The 14,923-nt window shown below is 38.4% G+C and overlaps 1 protein-coding gene across 10 annotated transcripts in view; it reads right to left on the bottom strand.

Annotated features, from left to right (window-relative positions):
• The window catches only part of SEC24C (SEC24 homolog C, COPII component), a 38,646-nt gene that overhangs the window by 3,754 nt on the left and 19,969 nt on the right, over positions 1-14,923 (bottom strand). For all 10 annotated transcript variants that reach the window (XM_086901064.1, XM_086901061.1, XM_086901058.1 and 7 more), the window contains 14 exons: positions 14,190-14,301; positions 13,255-13,382; positions 10,568-10,706; positions 8,523-8,638; positions 7,122-7,246; positions 6,673-6,864; positions 5,495-5,588; positions 3,731-3,847; positions 3,082-3,252; positions 2,599-2,695; positions 2,190-2,335; positions 1,663-1,801; positions 725-843; positions 162-341 (listed from right to left, as the gene is read on the bottom strand). In XM_086901064.1, coding sequence (XP_086757190.1) covers positions 162-341; positions 725-843; positions 1,663-1,801; positions 2,190-2,335; positions 2,599-2,695; positions 3,082-3,252; positions 3,731-3,847; positions 5,495-5,588; positions 6,673-6,864; positions 7,122-7,246; positions 8,523-8,638; positions 10,568-10,706; positions 13,255-13,382; positions 14,190-14,301 — 1,875 coding nt within the window. The remainder of the gene's footprint in view (positions 1-161; positions 342-724; positions 844-1,662; positions 1,802-2,189; positions 2,336-2,598; positions 2,696-3,081; positions 3,253-3,730; positions 3,848-5,494; positions 5,589-6,672; positions 6,865-7,121; positions 7,247-8,522; positions 8,639-10,567; positions 10,707-13,254; positions 13,383-14,189; positions 14,302-14,923) is intronic.

The following is a 14,923-nucleotide window of genomic DNA, read 5'->3' as shown; positions in this document are numbered from 1 at the left end:
AGTAATGCTGAACAAAATTAAGTGAAATATCCCAACAGATGGCAGATCCCCAAATACTTCTCAAACCACTTTCCCTTGCTAAAATATAAATGCCAATCCTTAAGATGAGTCAATGAGACAACAATAAGCCTTAAGTGCTAAGAAGATCTTGGATTACTCACCAGGGGCAAAAGCCTGGGATAAAAGAAAACATTTGTTTCAGCCACATCCATGGATGTCACTAACTGACGGATGTAGGCACGGTCATCCGTTGTGACCTCTGGGCCAGGCTGAAGTACGTCACTCTTCAACACACAGTTCAAGTACACAGGAAGCAGCTTCATGCATTCAGGGAGGATGAGCTAGAATTCACAAGCAGATAGAAGCTGGTCAGCTGTCTTGCTGAGTAAGCTTATGTTTGACAAAATGAGGCTTGAATGAACCAACGAAGTGTGGTACAGCCCTGAAGAGTGAAACTTGATAGTCTACTTATATCATAGACTGCAAAAGAAACATAAAACCTTCCCCTGAAGCAGGCAGTGCTCCCTGGGCTCCAGACAGGTCTCCAAGAAGCCATTCTCAACTATGGTTTTACTTGTAGTAGTGTATTTACTTTCCTGAGTCCCCTCTTTGCAAATTTCTGCTGAGGAAAGGAATTGACTTTTTGAGCAGTCTAAGTAAGAAAAAGCTGTCATCAGTTTTTAATTTCCAAGCCTGAAATTCAAGTGAAAGCATTGGAGTTTACCTGGCCAGCAGAAGAGGGACTAGCACAGTTCTTTCTATAGCAGGCTAGGATCTGGGCACACTGGTTGATCAGTGCATCTCGTACAGTCTTCACTGGACTACTCAGGACTCCACGATATGCTGCACAGAGAGAGGAAGGAGATGGATTGCTGTCATTACTCATGAACAGCAAAACCCCAACACTACTTCTACAAAGGAAATCCAAACAACTATTGTTTATGGAAACCTTTATTCTTCCCGCTTCAAACTTGTAGGAAAATGACAATATACTTCTATTGAAAACCTGAAGAAGCTCATGTACTAAATTTTATTACATAATCTTAAACTCTCTATCTCCTATGTACTTAAAATATAATTATCATAATTGAAAGTATAGGGTTCTATAAAAACTCCTTTTACGGAGTTTGCCATCTTCCATTAATGCCCTGAAAACAGACTTTATTTCAGTTTAATGGCAATAAAAATACACAACTCTTAATCACTGTTGGCTTTCTAAGCTTTTACTGCAAGCTAGAAAGGGTAAACAGGGTACAGTGTGTAAGTGTATGACATGTAATCCATATCTATGAACAAGGGCCACCATTTCCCACTGCCAGAGCAAATTCCTTAACTGTTGCAGAATTTAACTAAAACAGCCCAAAAATAAATACAAGGATGAATTCAGACAGCTGGCAATACAAACTGTGACTAAAAACATTTAGGAAAGAATTTGTATGAAGAATAAGCCTAAGAATAAGCCTACACCCTCCATCTGTACCTCTCGTCCTAAGCAGCAATACAATCATCACAGCTTTATGCTCTTTCCCGTAACTGACTGAAGTATCAAAACTGCCACCTGACATTTGAAGCAGGAAGAATAAACAGGTGTCACTGGGTGACAAAACAGCCATTTTAGCAGCAGTTAAAGGCTGCAATTCTTGTTTCTATATTCACCCTTACCATACTTAGCCAAGTAATTGATGAGGGTGTCAGTCTCACAGTTCCGATAAAGGTCAGCAAGCTGCGTGCAGCAGTTTAAGGAGAGGTTGTGAATGCGGAGCCGTCGCTGTCCTGCACAGCTTGTATACAGCAGAGCACACTGCAGGAGACAAAAAGGCCAGGAGACAGAGAAATGAGGTTCTGCTACAATGACAAGGGCAGGGTTAGAATATACTTCCTTAGAAGCTAGGACTCAGATGCATAAACAAAAAAAGTAACTACATAAAAGACTTGGACAATAAGCTAAAAGTACATGCTAAGAATCAGGATCAATGAAAGGTAACAAGCAGCAATTTTAGCTGTTGTGTTAAGGGACCTGGTCTTAGAAAATAGGACTGCAGTTCAAAGCAGTCTAGGTCACTCTCAGAGCAAGTATGCTGGAAGGGTACGGTAAGATGCAGAAAGAACGAACAAACGATTCCTTGAAGAAATGTCTAATAATTCAGTTCAATTGTCAACTCATTTCTTCTACAAAGCCTCCCCCTCACCTGAAGCAGTGCACCACTGTCTTCACTCAATTTATCATCATGCTTGAATTCCACTGTGATTGTTTTATCACAGTCCAAACCTGCCATCTCTACATCAGTTGTGTTGCTCATATAGAAAGCTCCAAAAAAGTCAGTTGCTCTAATACCTAAAAGACGGAAAAACATCACATGAGCCACCATTTTCAACAGGATACCAAGACAGCCACCCTTCTGACCCTGACACCAAGTTATCCTGACAGATTGCAGTAAGGATCTTTGCAGTCTCAACAAAAGTCTTAGAATTCCAAAGCATAAGCAGAACTTTTGTGATAGCCTAGTCACCATGTGTTTTAAATGACTGGAAAATTTCTTTCCCTGAGACATGCTTAAAGTGGTCAATTTATTAAGATTCCTCCACACTAACACCCACCTGTGCTTGTGCGCACTCTCATTACAGCATCAAATCCCACTTCTTTCTGGACATCCCTTCTCAAGTCATTCAGGAACCTGTACTGGTCTGTCTCCAGCTAGAAGGCAAACAGTAACTGAAGTCTCACACTTCCATAAATCAGACAGGCTTCATAAACCATACAGCAATTTAAAACCAGATACTGCCTCCTGCAGTCTTACTTTACAAGTCAGCCATGATATCAGGCTTAGTGGCCTGTTAATAAAATACTGTGCTAAGAGGTAACAGCCTAGTTCTTCCTGTTGGGTTTTGTTATCAACAGAGATGTTTGTATAAAGACACAAAGCTACCAAATAATTTTGCTGATTATCTTGAAATTTAAGTAGCCCTTTACTTCCAGACAAGTACTACTTCACTATGGTTCCCACTATGAAAAAAGAACTCTCAGCTAAACAATAATTCTTACTTGGATCAGACACCAGCCTGAGTCAATGTCACTCCTACCTGGAAATATGCATATTTATAAATGGAGCCTCCCGTCTGGTAAGGTACCACACCCAGTGTTGCCACATCCAAATACTGGTTTGGAAACAGGAATAGATCCACACAGCAGCCTTGGGCCACACAGTCCTTGGCCAAGTTGTTGTAAAAGCTCGTCTGTGGTTGAAATAAAGTCTAAGAAAGGAAATCAGAGATGACATCAGAAGTTTGTGCAGGAAAAGGAAAGTGAGATCCAGTTTATAATGCCAGTCAGTACTCTTTTATACTTTAAGTCTTTCTTCATGGAAAGTAGAATCATCTAAGTTCTCCCTGACTCTGGCTTTGAAGAACTGTTAATTATTATGAAAACTGCAGGATATTTTGCTTTAATTGTAAACTCAGCACATTTACTTTAACCCAGATTTGGTATTTTACCCTGTGTGATAACCTACAGCTAACTCTTCTTGTTCTCAGACTAGAGCTGTCCTTATGATGTCAAGTCTCCACAGCCCTGCTTGGGAACAGAAGATAAAAGTGGAATGTTAAAAGATATTAGCTGGGACAGTTACAGTATGTGCTATCCTTGAAATTTTTTCAATGTTGTTTCAGTTATTCTATTCCACAAAGAGCATAATATACACCCTAATGTAAGGATTATGCAAACCATTATTACCTTCTCTTTATCTGTGTTGATCAGTTTCCTATCATCCCTGTTCTTTAACTTCCCTGGAGCTTCTGCAATGGGCAGAGAGGTGTGGAAAATGAAGAGCTTGCCAGCACACTCAGCTGCCTGCAGGAAAATGAGTGCAATAACAAAGTTAGAAACATTTACAAAAGTTGTAAGGGAAGCTGTGATTCAAGAACAAACATTCAAACAACCTCATTACCCTTTTAATGTCAGGGTGACTCTAGCAGACACGCAGGCTCACTGTCACTTGGTTAGGTGACTGGTGTCCAATGGAAGGAGCACAAATTACTGCATTTGTGCCAATTCCACAGCAGGGAGAAAAGGACTTTCTCTAAGGACACAGAACAGTAAGCAGGATCCAGACACAAAAGGTTTTGTGCAAACATGTTGCATTGTCTTCTCTCATTTGCAGCTACTGAATTTGCAGAAAAAAGTCACAGAAATGCCAAAGAACAGTAATTTTAAATCAACACCCCATACCAACACTAGCTAATGTTTAATAGGTTATCTTCTCTGACACATGCAGTATGTAAAAAGTCAATTAGCAATTTTTACTCTGTATTGATTGAACAATTGTAATGAAAACAGATCTTAAGAGAGACTTTTAAAGACCATTTTCCCTGCACTCAGCTCTGGTGAAGCTACACACTGATGTTTTGAGCCCTTCACTACAAGGACACTCAGATGCTGTAGCATGTTCAGAGAAGGGCTATGGAGCTGGTTAAGAGTCTGGAGCACAATTCTTGCTTGAGGAGTGAGTGAGGGAACTTGGGTTGTCCAGTCTGGAGAAAAGAGAGGCTCAGAGGAGATCCTAGTCTCTACAACTGCCTGAAAGGAGGTTGTAGTCAGCTGGGAGTCAGCTTCTTCTCCCATGTAATAGGAGATAGGATAAGGGGAAATGGCTTCAAGTTGCAGCAGTAGAGCTTTAGATTAGATATTGGGAAAAACTTCATGGAAAGGGCTGTCAAGCACTGGAACAGGCTACCCAGGGAAGTGGTAGAGTTACCATCCCTGGAGGTATTTAAAGGATGTGTAGAAGTGTCACTTAGGAACATGGTTTAGTGAAGGACTTGACAGTACTGGGTTAAGGGCTGGGCTTATAGTAAAAGTCTTTTCCAACTAAAATGATTCTCTGACTGATGTGACAGACAAATAAAGCTGTATCAACAGTTTGGGGTGAAATCATACAGGCAATCAATTTGATCAGTAGATACAAGTCAGAGTTAAACCATGCACATAGTTATGTCTGGATGAAGTACTAGAATGGAAGGACTTTAGGAAAAGTTTACTTGGTTACCACATTGTTGCAGGCAACTTCAACAGATGATATTCTCTCCTTTTATTTAAAATTCTACCAAAGAATGGGATTAAAAAGACATCAAACTACAGAACACCTCCATGAGATTTAACAGACTTCAGCACCTGTTTTTTTAATGCTGGAGGGTCTTTTTTTCCCTAGGTAGGTTCTGTAAACTGTTTGAAGCAAAACCCAGACAGATAACTGAGAGTAAGCCATGTTCTTGCATTAAAAAAAATATATTAAAAAATAATTAGGTAAAGAACATATAAATAGCTGCATGCAGAAGGTTCATGCACTTTAAGAATGAGACAAGTACTCCTTACATGTAGTGCCTCTACTATAAGGACCTTGCAAAATCTTTAGAATTGTCTTATTAGTGTGTGTTAACAGAATATGAACTTCAGAGTACTTTGCTGAAAACAATTTATCATAAATATGCATTTACTGACCTTCAGCGCCTCCAGCCCTGCTTGGATCACAGGTGCAAAAACAGTTTCTGTTTCTCTTGTGTCTGCAAACATCTCTGGAATCTGATCCAGCAAACTAGCAAAGAACAAGGGAAAAAAAAAGAGGAACTCAGGATCCCATTTAATAAGAAAAGCCACACAGCTGTACTTGATGATTTGTAAGAGTGAGGTGGTTTAAAGAGAAGTCCCTAACATGTCTGTAAATTTGCATAACTTTTACAGTATTTGGCATCTCATCCGTGGAAAAAATGCTGAATCGTTCTTCATTGGCTTCTCTCATCCCTATCCTCAGCGCCTTCTGTACAGCCTCAACTGATGCCAATTCCACAGCTCTTCTGTATTTCTTCTCTTTTAATGTATTCCAACACACATAGGTAAGTCAATTCTTAGGAAACAGTAGTGACATTCGGCCTCTGTTTGCCAAGCATCTTGTGAACTACTCAAAGATTAATCCACAGTTTTGTATTTAGGCTTGATTAATGCATTAAAAAGCAGGCTGGAAATTTTCTCTAAAAACATGCAATTCCAGGTCTATTTCCCCAAATGTAGTTAGCTGTACATCACAGATTAATTACAGCTCAAGTACCATGGTAAATAGTTTGCCAAAACTTTGCAAACTTCTTTTTTCTTTTCAGATTTTATCTTCTCTATCCCACTTATTCTGTTTTCTCCACAGACCAAAACTAGACATCCCTGTTGTCTTGGTTTGCAATTATTTAAGCAGCTGACTTAAAAATAGCGATTCAGTATTCTTACAGCTTTCACTCTGCATCATCCTAGATGTGTTTTGCTGTGGCTTTATTTTAGGTGGGGATTTTTTTCAGCTTGGATTTTGTTTGTTTTTTTATTCATTTCTCCCCAGAAATGTCCTTCTGCACTCATTCCCCTTATATACAGTTTCTGACAAGCTGGACTATGAGCCAAATCATCCCTTAGCTCTTCAATTTCCCCATCCTACTGTGCCAGCTTAATCTCAAACAGTATATAGTAAGTTAAAATACATGGAGTGACTTAACATGACAAGTTAAAATACATGGAGTGACTTAACATGACAATTAAGCACACAGCATTTGAATCTACCAAACAAGTATTTTACTACATACGTTGTAACTCTGTAAATTGTAAATTTGTAAATTGTAAAAAAAAAAAAAATTGTATACCTGGCAATAACTGTCCTGGACTCATTCACGTTCACCAGAAAACCATCAAGGAGTGGCACAAACATGTCTGCCACATCTGAGACCACCATCATTTGTGGCTGTGCCAGTGAGCTCTTCACGTTATAGAAGTGTAACACTTTGTTGTAGGTGACAAAGCCTACTCGAATGGCTGATTCCTCCATGTTCCCCTCCCTGGAAGAGACATATTTGCCTTCAACATTCAAGACAGATAAACCATTACATCTAACCAACACATTAAGGGAAAACTGAAAGGAGTAAAATTTATTTTCATCTAGAAGAGTATCAAGAAAAATGTTCTGCTTGGCCTTTTTCTGAAGAAAAGCTTGACAGGATTATCAAATAATTTTTAAATTTCTACCATTTTAAAGAGAAAAAGTAACAGCATCTCCCATTTGCATTGACTACAGTAGTATACACAATATACCTACCTAGGCAGATAATCTAGGAGTGACTTTAATTCTTCACATATTAGCCTCACTAAGCCACTCTTCACAGCATTGTAAGACACATCAATCATAAAAATGAAAGCAGGTGGACTTGGAAACTTGTTATTCTGTGGGAGAGAGGGAAGAAACCACACATTTGTCATGTAATGCAGCTCACGTAACAGCTCCCTAACACAGACAAATCAATGCTGGTCAAAACTTAGTTGCTTCCATGTTCCTCTGTAAGCATGAGCAGCAGTTGTTTCTTCAGCTCACTCCCCTATCCTTTTCCAACTAACAGACATGTAATTCTTACTATGTTTGAAATGGACTCATATTAAATGCACTATACTGACTTTCTCATTGATCAGAGAAGAACAGTTCTAACTAAATAATCCATTTACATGACTTAGCTAGTTTGGAAAAGTAGACAGGGAAGACTTCTGCCAGTTCTCAAGACTCTGGAACCTGACCAGACCTGTTTTAGGTGATTCCATCAATATAAAGTAGAAGATTTTTCCTCTCCAAGGATTACAACCTTTTCCTTCTTAAAAATCAGGCTTTCTTTGGGAATGAAAAACTTGTTTTAGTCAATAGTTTTCTGAAGTCGATAGGTAATACTGGAACAAGCACTCAGAACAAAAGCAAAACAGAAGAGCTTTCAAAACAGCTGTGAAAATTGCATCTTCTTTGACTCAAAATTCTTCTTATGCTGTTAGAAAATAATTGGACTTGTCTTAATGCAAAGTAAAGCAGAGGCACTAGAAGGCAACCACTATCAACTCGCAACATTTAGGCATCTATTTTCTCAGCATAATATTTCAGCAGAAATATAAGCTGCTTTAATAACTACCTTGCACATATTTTCCCTATTCCTTAAAAGTTAATTATTATTTAAATTTTTAATTTATAAGCAAAACAGCTTTGAAATATACATTTCCACACTATTCTTACGCTTTTAATCACTATGGCTGCATCTGAAATTGAAGTTCAATAGGTAAGTTCTGCCTTAGGGAACAACTGGCATATTGCATAGCTACTATTGTACTTGCATTGAACCTCTCCTACAATTCCCTTTTCTGCCAAAGACTACTGCAAAAGAATCCCTTCTGCAGAATTCCTAAGGTAAGCACAGCTATAGGTGCTTATATAGCTCCAGAAAAAAAATTACAGAGACAGCTATTAAATTATATTATGTCATGTGTGATCAGGACCTCCACTGGTTTTCTACGTAAGCAAACAAGCATGTTATTTCACACAATAAAGTGGGCTGGATTAGCGCTGTTAATTACCTCTGCCAGCTAGAAATCAGCCCCAGACAACTCATGTCTTTCTTACTTTCAAGAAAACAGTCTGTTTACTTAAAAGAAAACTAAATAAAGCAATAAAAACATACTACTGTACCTTGCAATAGTCAACTGTTGCTAGAAATTCATACGATCCCAGTGATAACTCAGGTCGGTCATAGAAATCTACTCGCTTTCCAGTATGATCCAAATGTTGGAAGTAGTGAGGTGGCACTGGGAAAGGAAAAAATCATTAAGCTCAGTGATATGCCCATAATACACACTATGACTCGAGAGCCAACATGACAACAGTTGTTTCAAACAAAACTCCAGGAAAGTTAACTAGCACTCTGAACTAGCACACAAGTACTGAAAATATTAATGCAATTTAAGACTATCATTAAAGCAAAAAAATAGAAACTTATTCCAGTTTGTCTCATGCACCAGACAGTGCACAGTATAGTTACTGTTATACTCTTCTTGAACCTCCTTTCCAGTCTCATTTTACATTTCAGATCAGAAACATCACTACAATATGCTTTTAGGATTATTCTGAAGGATCTAATCCAAAGGAAAAATATAACCATCCCATATAAGTAGTAACAAGTTACTTAAAAGAGAGTTTGAGGCAAACAACAGGCTACAACATCATTACTGACTCAAGTCAGGCTTACTAAAATACTGAGCTCCTTATTTTGCTATATAAGTTTGTTTTTCCTTCCCTTCCTGTGCTGCACAAGAGTAAAGCCCACAGACACTTTCGTGTGCAGAGGCTCCCATAATCTTTTTATCAGAATAGACAGAGTACTTACAGTGGATTAAGAAGGAGGAATAGAAATGCAACCACATAGCCAGCACCCAGTACTTTTGTGCTGGTACAAGGTATCAGAAAATAAAAAGGCAGTTACCCTCAATTTTTGCCTACAAAAGTCAGCTGCAGAAACTAATTATTTCCCTTGTGCACCAAGAACTACCATGACAGACACTCCCCTCCTGCAGAACTGCTTGGGCAAAAAAAATTATTCTAGTTACAGCTGTCTATATAGATCTATATAGCTGTCTATACTGCTCCAGAAGAGATTAAAATGAGATTACCTTAAATTACCTTATTCACCGCATTTAAATTATTCTAAACATTCCAGGTTTCAAAAGTAAAAAAAAACAACAGAGTGATATCACTAAGACTATATGCAAGCACCTATCACTCTATTCTCCAAGTACACATCCCATACAATTGCCTGATGGCATTTGCAAAGAAAACAAAAATTGTTCTCAAGTTTTAGGTAGAACTACATTGTGAAAGCAACACTGTTGCTTTCATCAGCAGTCTCTCAGCATCCCTCCCTTTTCTGCCTCTGCTCAGTTGTTACAGGTACAGCCCTTCATACAGCTGCTGAGTGAGCAGGACAGGGAGTGCATGCAGGCAGAAAATCACCAGACAAAATTGTTTTTTAAGGTTGTCCATTTCTAATCCCCATTTTGGTTAGTGCAAACAGTATTAGTACAGCATAACAGAGGTGGTAAGAACAGTCCATTAAAAGCTATCAGTGCTACCAAATGGAACACTGAAAACACCATCATAAGGTTTGTTGTACTTTACATTCCACTGTGCCTTCAGAACAAATCTACAAATGTCATGCTATGAGAAGCTCATTGTGACTTCTGCTTAAAAGGAAGCATGTTTTGGTCTAATTTAGAAAAGCGACTAATATCAACTGGCCTGTACTGAACACTCTTTTTCAGTTGTAGCAGATTTAACTGCAATCTCATCTCTAAGGAGTGCTAGTGAGATAAAAAGAGGCTTTGTGAGAAAAAAAAAATCCTAACACATGCTACAGACTAAATCTATACCTCAGTCTGTTAAAAAACCCTGTACTTTGGAAATACCCTAAGAAAATGCAATGCCTTTTAAACCACCAGGCATTATGCTACAAATATCTCATATTAAAAATTTGCTACAATACTACTATGCATAAGCACCTTTATGAACACAATTTCAGAGCAGTGAACATGCCTTCCAAGAATTTTTTACAAGACTAGACACATACTAAATCACAGTATTAATTATAAATGATCTTAACATGATAAATATTTATTTGCCTGCATCTTGCTCTAAGACCTTTCCAGAAGAGCCCAGAGAGGGATTTCCAGAAGAAACCTTACCCTCAGTGACACAGCTGCAGAAACAACACTGGAACCTCCTTCCACCTTCAATGAATTGCATAAAAGGGCACATGTAAGCTTTGCACCTATTACATCGGACAGGACCGGATTCTCCATGGTCTACCAAGTAAGGAAGGGTCTGTGGAAGCAAGAGAAAAAAACATGGAAAGAAAGGTCATATGATGATGAGAAAGTTTTGAACTCTGCATTGTGTGGTCATTTCTATCTTCCTGTACACGGCATAGGATTTAGCATTTGGCAGCTGTGGGAGGGAGTGCAGGGGATGTGGGAAGCCTGAACAAATATTTAAGTGCCTTTCAATTCAAGCTCTAGCACAGCAGTATTTTAAGGGCTAGTTATTAATGCGCTATCCCACCTAGCCAGTAGCTTGCTCGAAGAACACAACCACATTGTATCACCAGATGTATCCCAAATGAACACAAAAGACTGAAAGTGACTTTTCACCTCTTATCTCTTCCCCTCGTAAAAAGCAAGCCTTTTGACAAAAGCAAAGCCAGTCATTGCATTCCATATATTCAAGAATATAGAGTATCTACCTTAAAAAATTCCATCTGGTAAGACTTATTTTTGAACTCCATTCAGAAATACATTGTAACCACGAGCTCTCACTGTCTTGACCCCACTGTACAGCAAGTCCTCAAAACTGTTATACAGTGACACAATTTTTGAACTATTACTTATAATGTTCTTTTCACACGCAAACCACAACAAGATGCTTGGCACCTTCTGCAGCTTCTCAATATCAGAACAAGCTGGAAGCACTTTAAAATGATTGAGACAGAACTCATGCAAGTTATAAGCTGCATTCATTCATAGTACAAAGCACCTTTTGTAACTAAGAGCTTAGCTCAAAAATCTAACTACTTGTTTTTAAATTTTCTGCCAGTAAAGGTCTTAATTCTCTCAGTTACCCTAGCTCTATGATCATGTTTAAGAGACAATATTCACTGAACAGAAGATGAGCAAATACTTCAGTCACTTTCCTTTTCATGCTACAGATGTGCTATGCTTTTTCATTTAACCCCACTAATCATTTAATGGCAGTACAATGGTTTTGAAGCCAGCATTTCTCATTTCCTATAATCCAGGCTGACTTCTTCAAAGGAAACAAATTTTCAAGTTTTCTGATTGGCAGGCAATGTTGGTATTGTACTTCAAGACAATTTACAGTTTTCTTTTCCTCAGCCTCTCCCTCTGTAACCTGTAAACAAACTGCAAGGATGCTAGAAACAGGCAGCACTGTAAGTAACTTGTCATTAACCACTTACTCCCAGAAGTGAGATACAGAAGAGAGAGATACTTCTTTCCAAAGCCTCAAGCCTGGTTTTCTGAACAGTGCATAACATCGGGCAAAGGTCCTGGATTTGGCAACCAAGCTGGATTATGGCTGAATTTTTATATAGCCTAAATTTATCTGAAGCTTTAGTTGCATAAGATACTATTTTCATGAAACATTTATCCTTTCATTGCTTGTATGTAAAGCTTTAGCTCTATTTACAGTCTTGTTGCTCTGAACAGCTGAGTCTTCATCTGTTGGAAAGTCCCCTCCACAGTTCACCCTTGCCATAAAGAAGTTCCAAACACTAGAAGCTGTTCTCCAGGGCAACTTTCCAATCCTAGGCGTTTTTTTTCTGGACACCACAAGTGTTTGTTCAAAGCATAAACACACCAGGAGACCAAACAACTCTTATTTGTAAAGTTTCTCTGAAAATATGTAACTCCACACGCCTCCAAGTTTCTCAAGTAAGACCTTATTCTCCTATTGTGTTCCTTCTAAACTTCAGCCACAGATCAGTTTTATCACAGAACAGTTTTGAAAATTCAAACCATAGTTTAGGAACCCTAATGAAATGCAATAGGAGAAAAACACCCTTAAAAGACCAGAGGAAATTGCTTTCCTCAGCAGGCGCTACACTGACGTTTAACAGGGCACAGAACCCTGCAGACCTATGTATTCAAATTTAACAAGCCTGTTTGTCTTCATGCCAATGCTCCAAGCAGGCTAACACTACACAGTAGCCAGAGTATTTAGACTGCTTAAAAAAATGTCAAACTCTGTTCAAATCTCTGAGCTTTCATGTTCTCAGCAACCAGACACAAGTGGGTAAAAGGCTCAACAACCACACATTACACCTAGAAGGAAATAAGTGCTGCAGAGAGAAAGGGCAGAAATGTAAGTGCAGCTCAGCAGTGCTAAGTACTCAGTGCTGTGCTGTCATCCCACACAGTGCTGTGCATGTACATGCATATTAGACAGCTAAACCATTGATGTTTCATACACTCTCATCCAATTTCACAACCTGGCATTCTAGAAAAGACTTAACACCTGTGATTAGCAACCATTTAAATACTTTAGACGAAGAAAGAACCTGAGATCAGCTGGAAGTGTATGCCTTTGTGACCATCCCAGTATTTTGGTCATTTAGTCACAGTGCTTGACAGCTACTGCAAAAAAGCCGAAATTATCATAGCAGTCAAAATATTAAATGTTTTGAAAACAACATTCTTTTGCTTTACAGATATCTATTGCACAGCTGTTGGAGGATCGATGTTTACGTGGTCTTCATTGCCTAAAAATGCCTTTTAAACATATCTGTTAAATGCTGACACCTGAGAGCATTCTCCTGCCAAGTGTGCACACAGCACACTCTATGCACAGTTCTCACCTCCTCCGGTGGCAGAGTGGCCAGCGGCTTTATGACAGCAGCCAGGGGAACTTGGGATTGTTTGGCCATGTCAGAAGTGCAGGGAATATTGTAAGATGTGCATCTGATGTAGCGAGGGCTTGCATTACCTGGGGAACAAACAAAAAAGCCCCACAAATTTCAGCACAAATTAAGTTTATATTCAAGAACAGAAACAGAGTTTCTTAAGTTGTGTCATTAAGCCACAAACACTAAGAGCATACCTAAATATACAGTTTTAATCTATGGAAAATTTGAATGCCAAATAAAATACGTCTTCATGATTAACTACATGTAATAAAAGACCTTAAAACAAATGAACTTGACTCCCTGCCAACCTAAACCCATAAAAAGGCATTTCTGTTTCATGTATTCACAAACTAAAACATAATGTAGACAGAAAACTCTACTCAAAAATTTCTACTGTTTTGTTTTGTAATTTTGGCTGAAGAGTAAAATACTTGATTGTAGAATCAGATTCTGAAGTTTCTTCTGGAACTTTAAAACTCAAAAAAAGTGTCAGCAATTAAAAGGAGGGAGTATCTTTTCTCTACAGAGCCCTCAGACCAATTTATATTAAAAAATATAGTTGCCAGTCCAATTCCAATGATGCTGCTAGTAGATTTCAGTTTTCAAATGTTTTTTTATAAAGCTCTACAGAAGAGGCTTCATTTGCTGCTTTCTGATATCTTCACTAATGCTGATCCCTAGGTATCTGCCTTGGAAAGCATTTTTTACCTGTAAACTGGTTATAACTACCAAACGATCAAGAGAATCTAAACTGAGATCAAATCAACATAGAACCTAAAACCAAGTTTCTGTTGGTAAAACATGTTTCCTTTAAAGACACAGTGCTGTCACTGACTCTTTGGGACTTGTGCTTTGTTTGTTTCTTTAGGAAAAGAAAAGTAGTTTACCTTGATCCTTGACCAAGAAATTTGTAGTAACAAGAGGTGGGACCTGCCCTCTCACTCCAGTGACAAATGGTTCTGACCCACGGTTATTTCTGTCATCTTCAATCACTTGAATCTGTGATAGAAAATACCATGTTATTATGTGGAGGCTTGGTTTCAAAGTACTGTAAAATAAAAAGTCTCTAAGGCAGTGAAAAGGGGACCTGAGGCAAACATTACTATCTCTACAAATAGGAAGAGCAAGTAAATTTTGTCAAGCAGTCACCTCTCAGTTTGATTTCAAATAGTACTTAATGACTAACAATAAATTACAAGCTGCAAATAGTATTTTTCCCCAAGTATTCTTAGTAGTACCACATTTTGTGTTTTAAAATCTGATCTGAACTCCTAAAAGGCAAACTCAGATCAAGAAAGGAATTTTTGGCAGTATTCTCCTGTACAGTTCTAGTAAAATAAGAATTAGAAGCTTCTGTAAGCTTCAAGCTGAAGTCCTATAGGTAAGCTGGCTTTTTCTTTCTGTTATGGTCCCACTGTTTTCATAGTATGCCTTTATTTCTAACCACTGTAACTCTGGCCTAAAGACAGATGGCTTGCAAGCTCAGGTGGAAGTCTTCATTACTTTGTGGTGCTCAGGGGTTTGTGATCTGAATTCTGGGAATGTGGAAAGTGAAATTTTAATAACTTGTCAATTAATCAAATTCTTCACTACTGCCAATTTGCTTAAAATAATGGAAATG

Source organism: Cyanistes caeruleus, chromosome 8, assembly GCF_971803275.1.
Source record: "Cyanistes caeruleus chromosome 8, bCyaCae1.hap1.1, whole genome shotgun sequence".
NCBI lineage: Eukaryota > Metazoa > Chordata > Aves > Passeriformes > Paridae > Cyanistes > Cyanistes caeruleus.
This window is presented reverse-complemented; position numbering and strand designations above follow the sequence as displayed.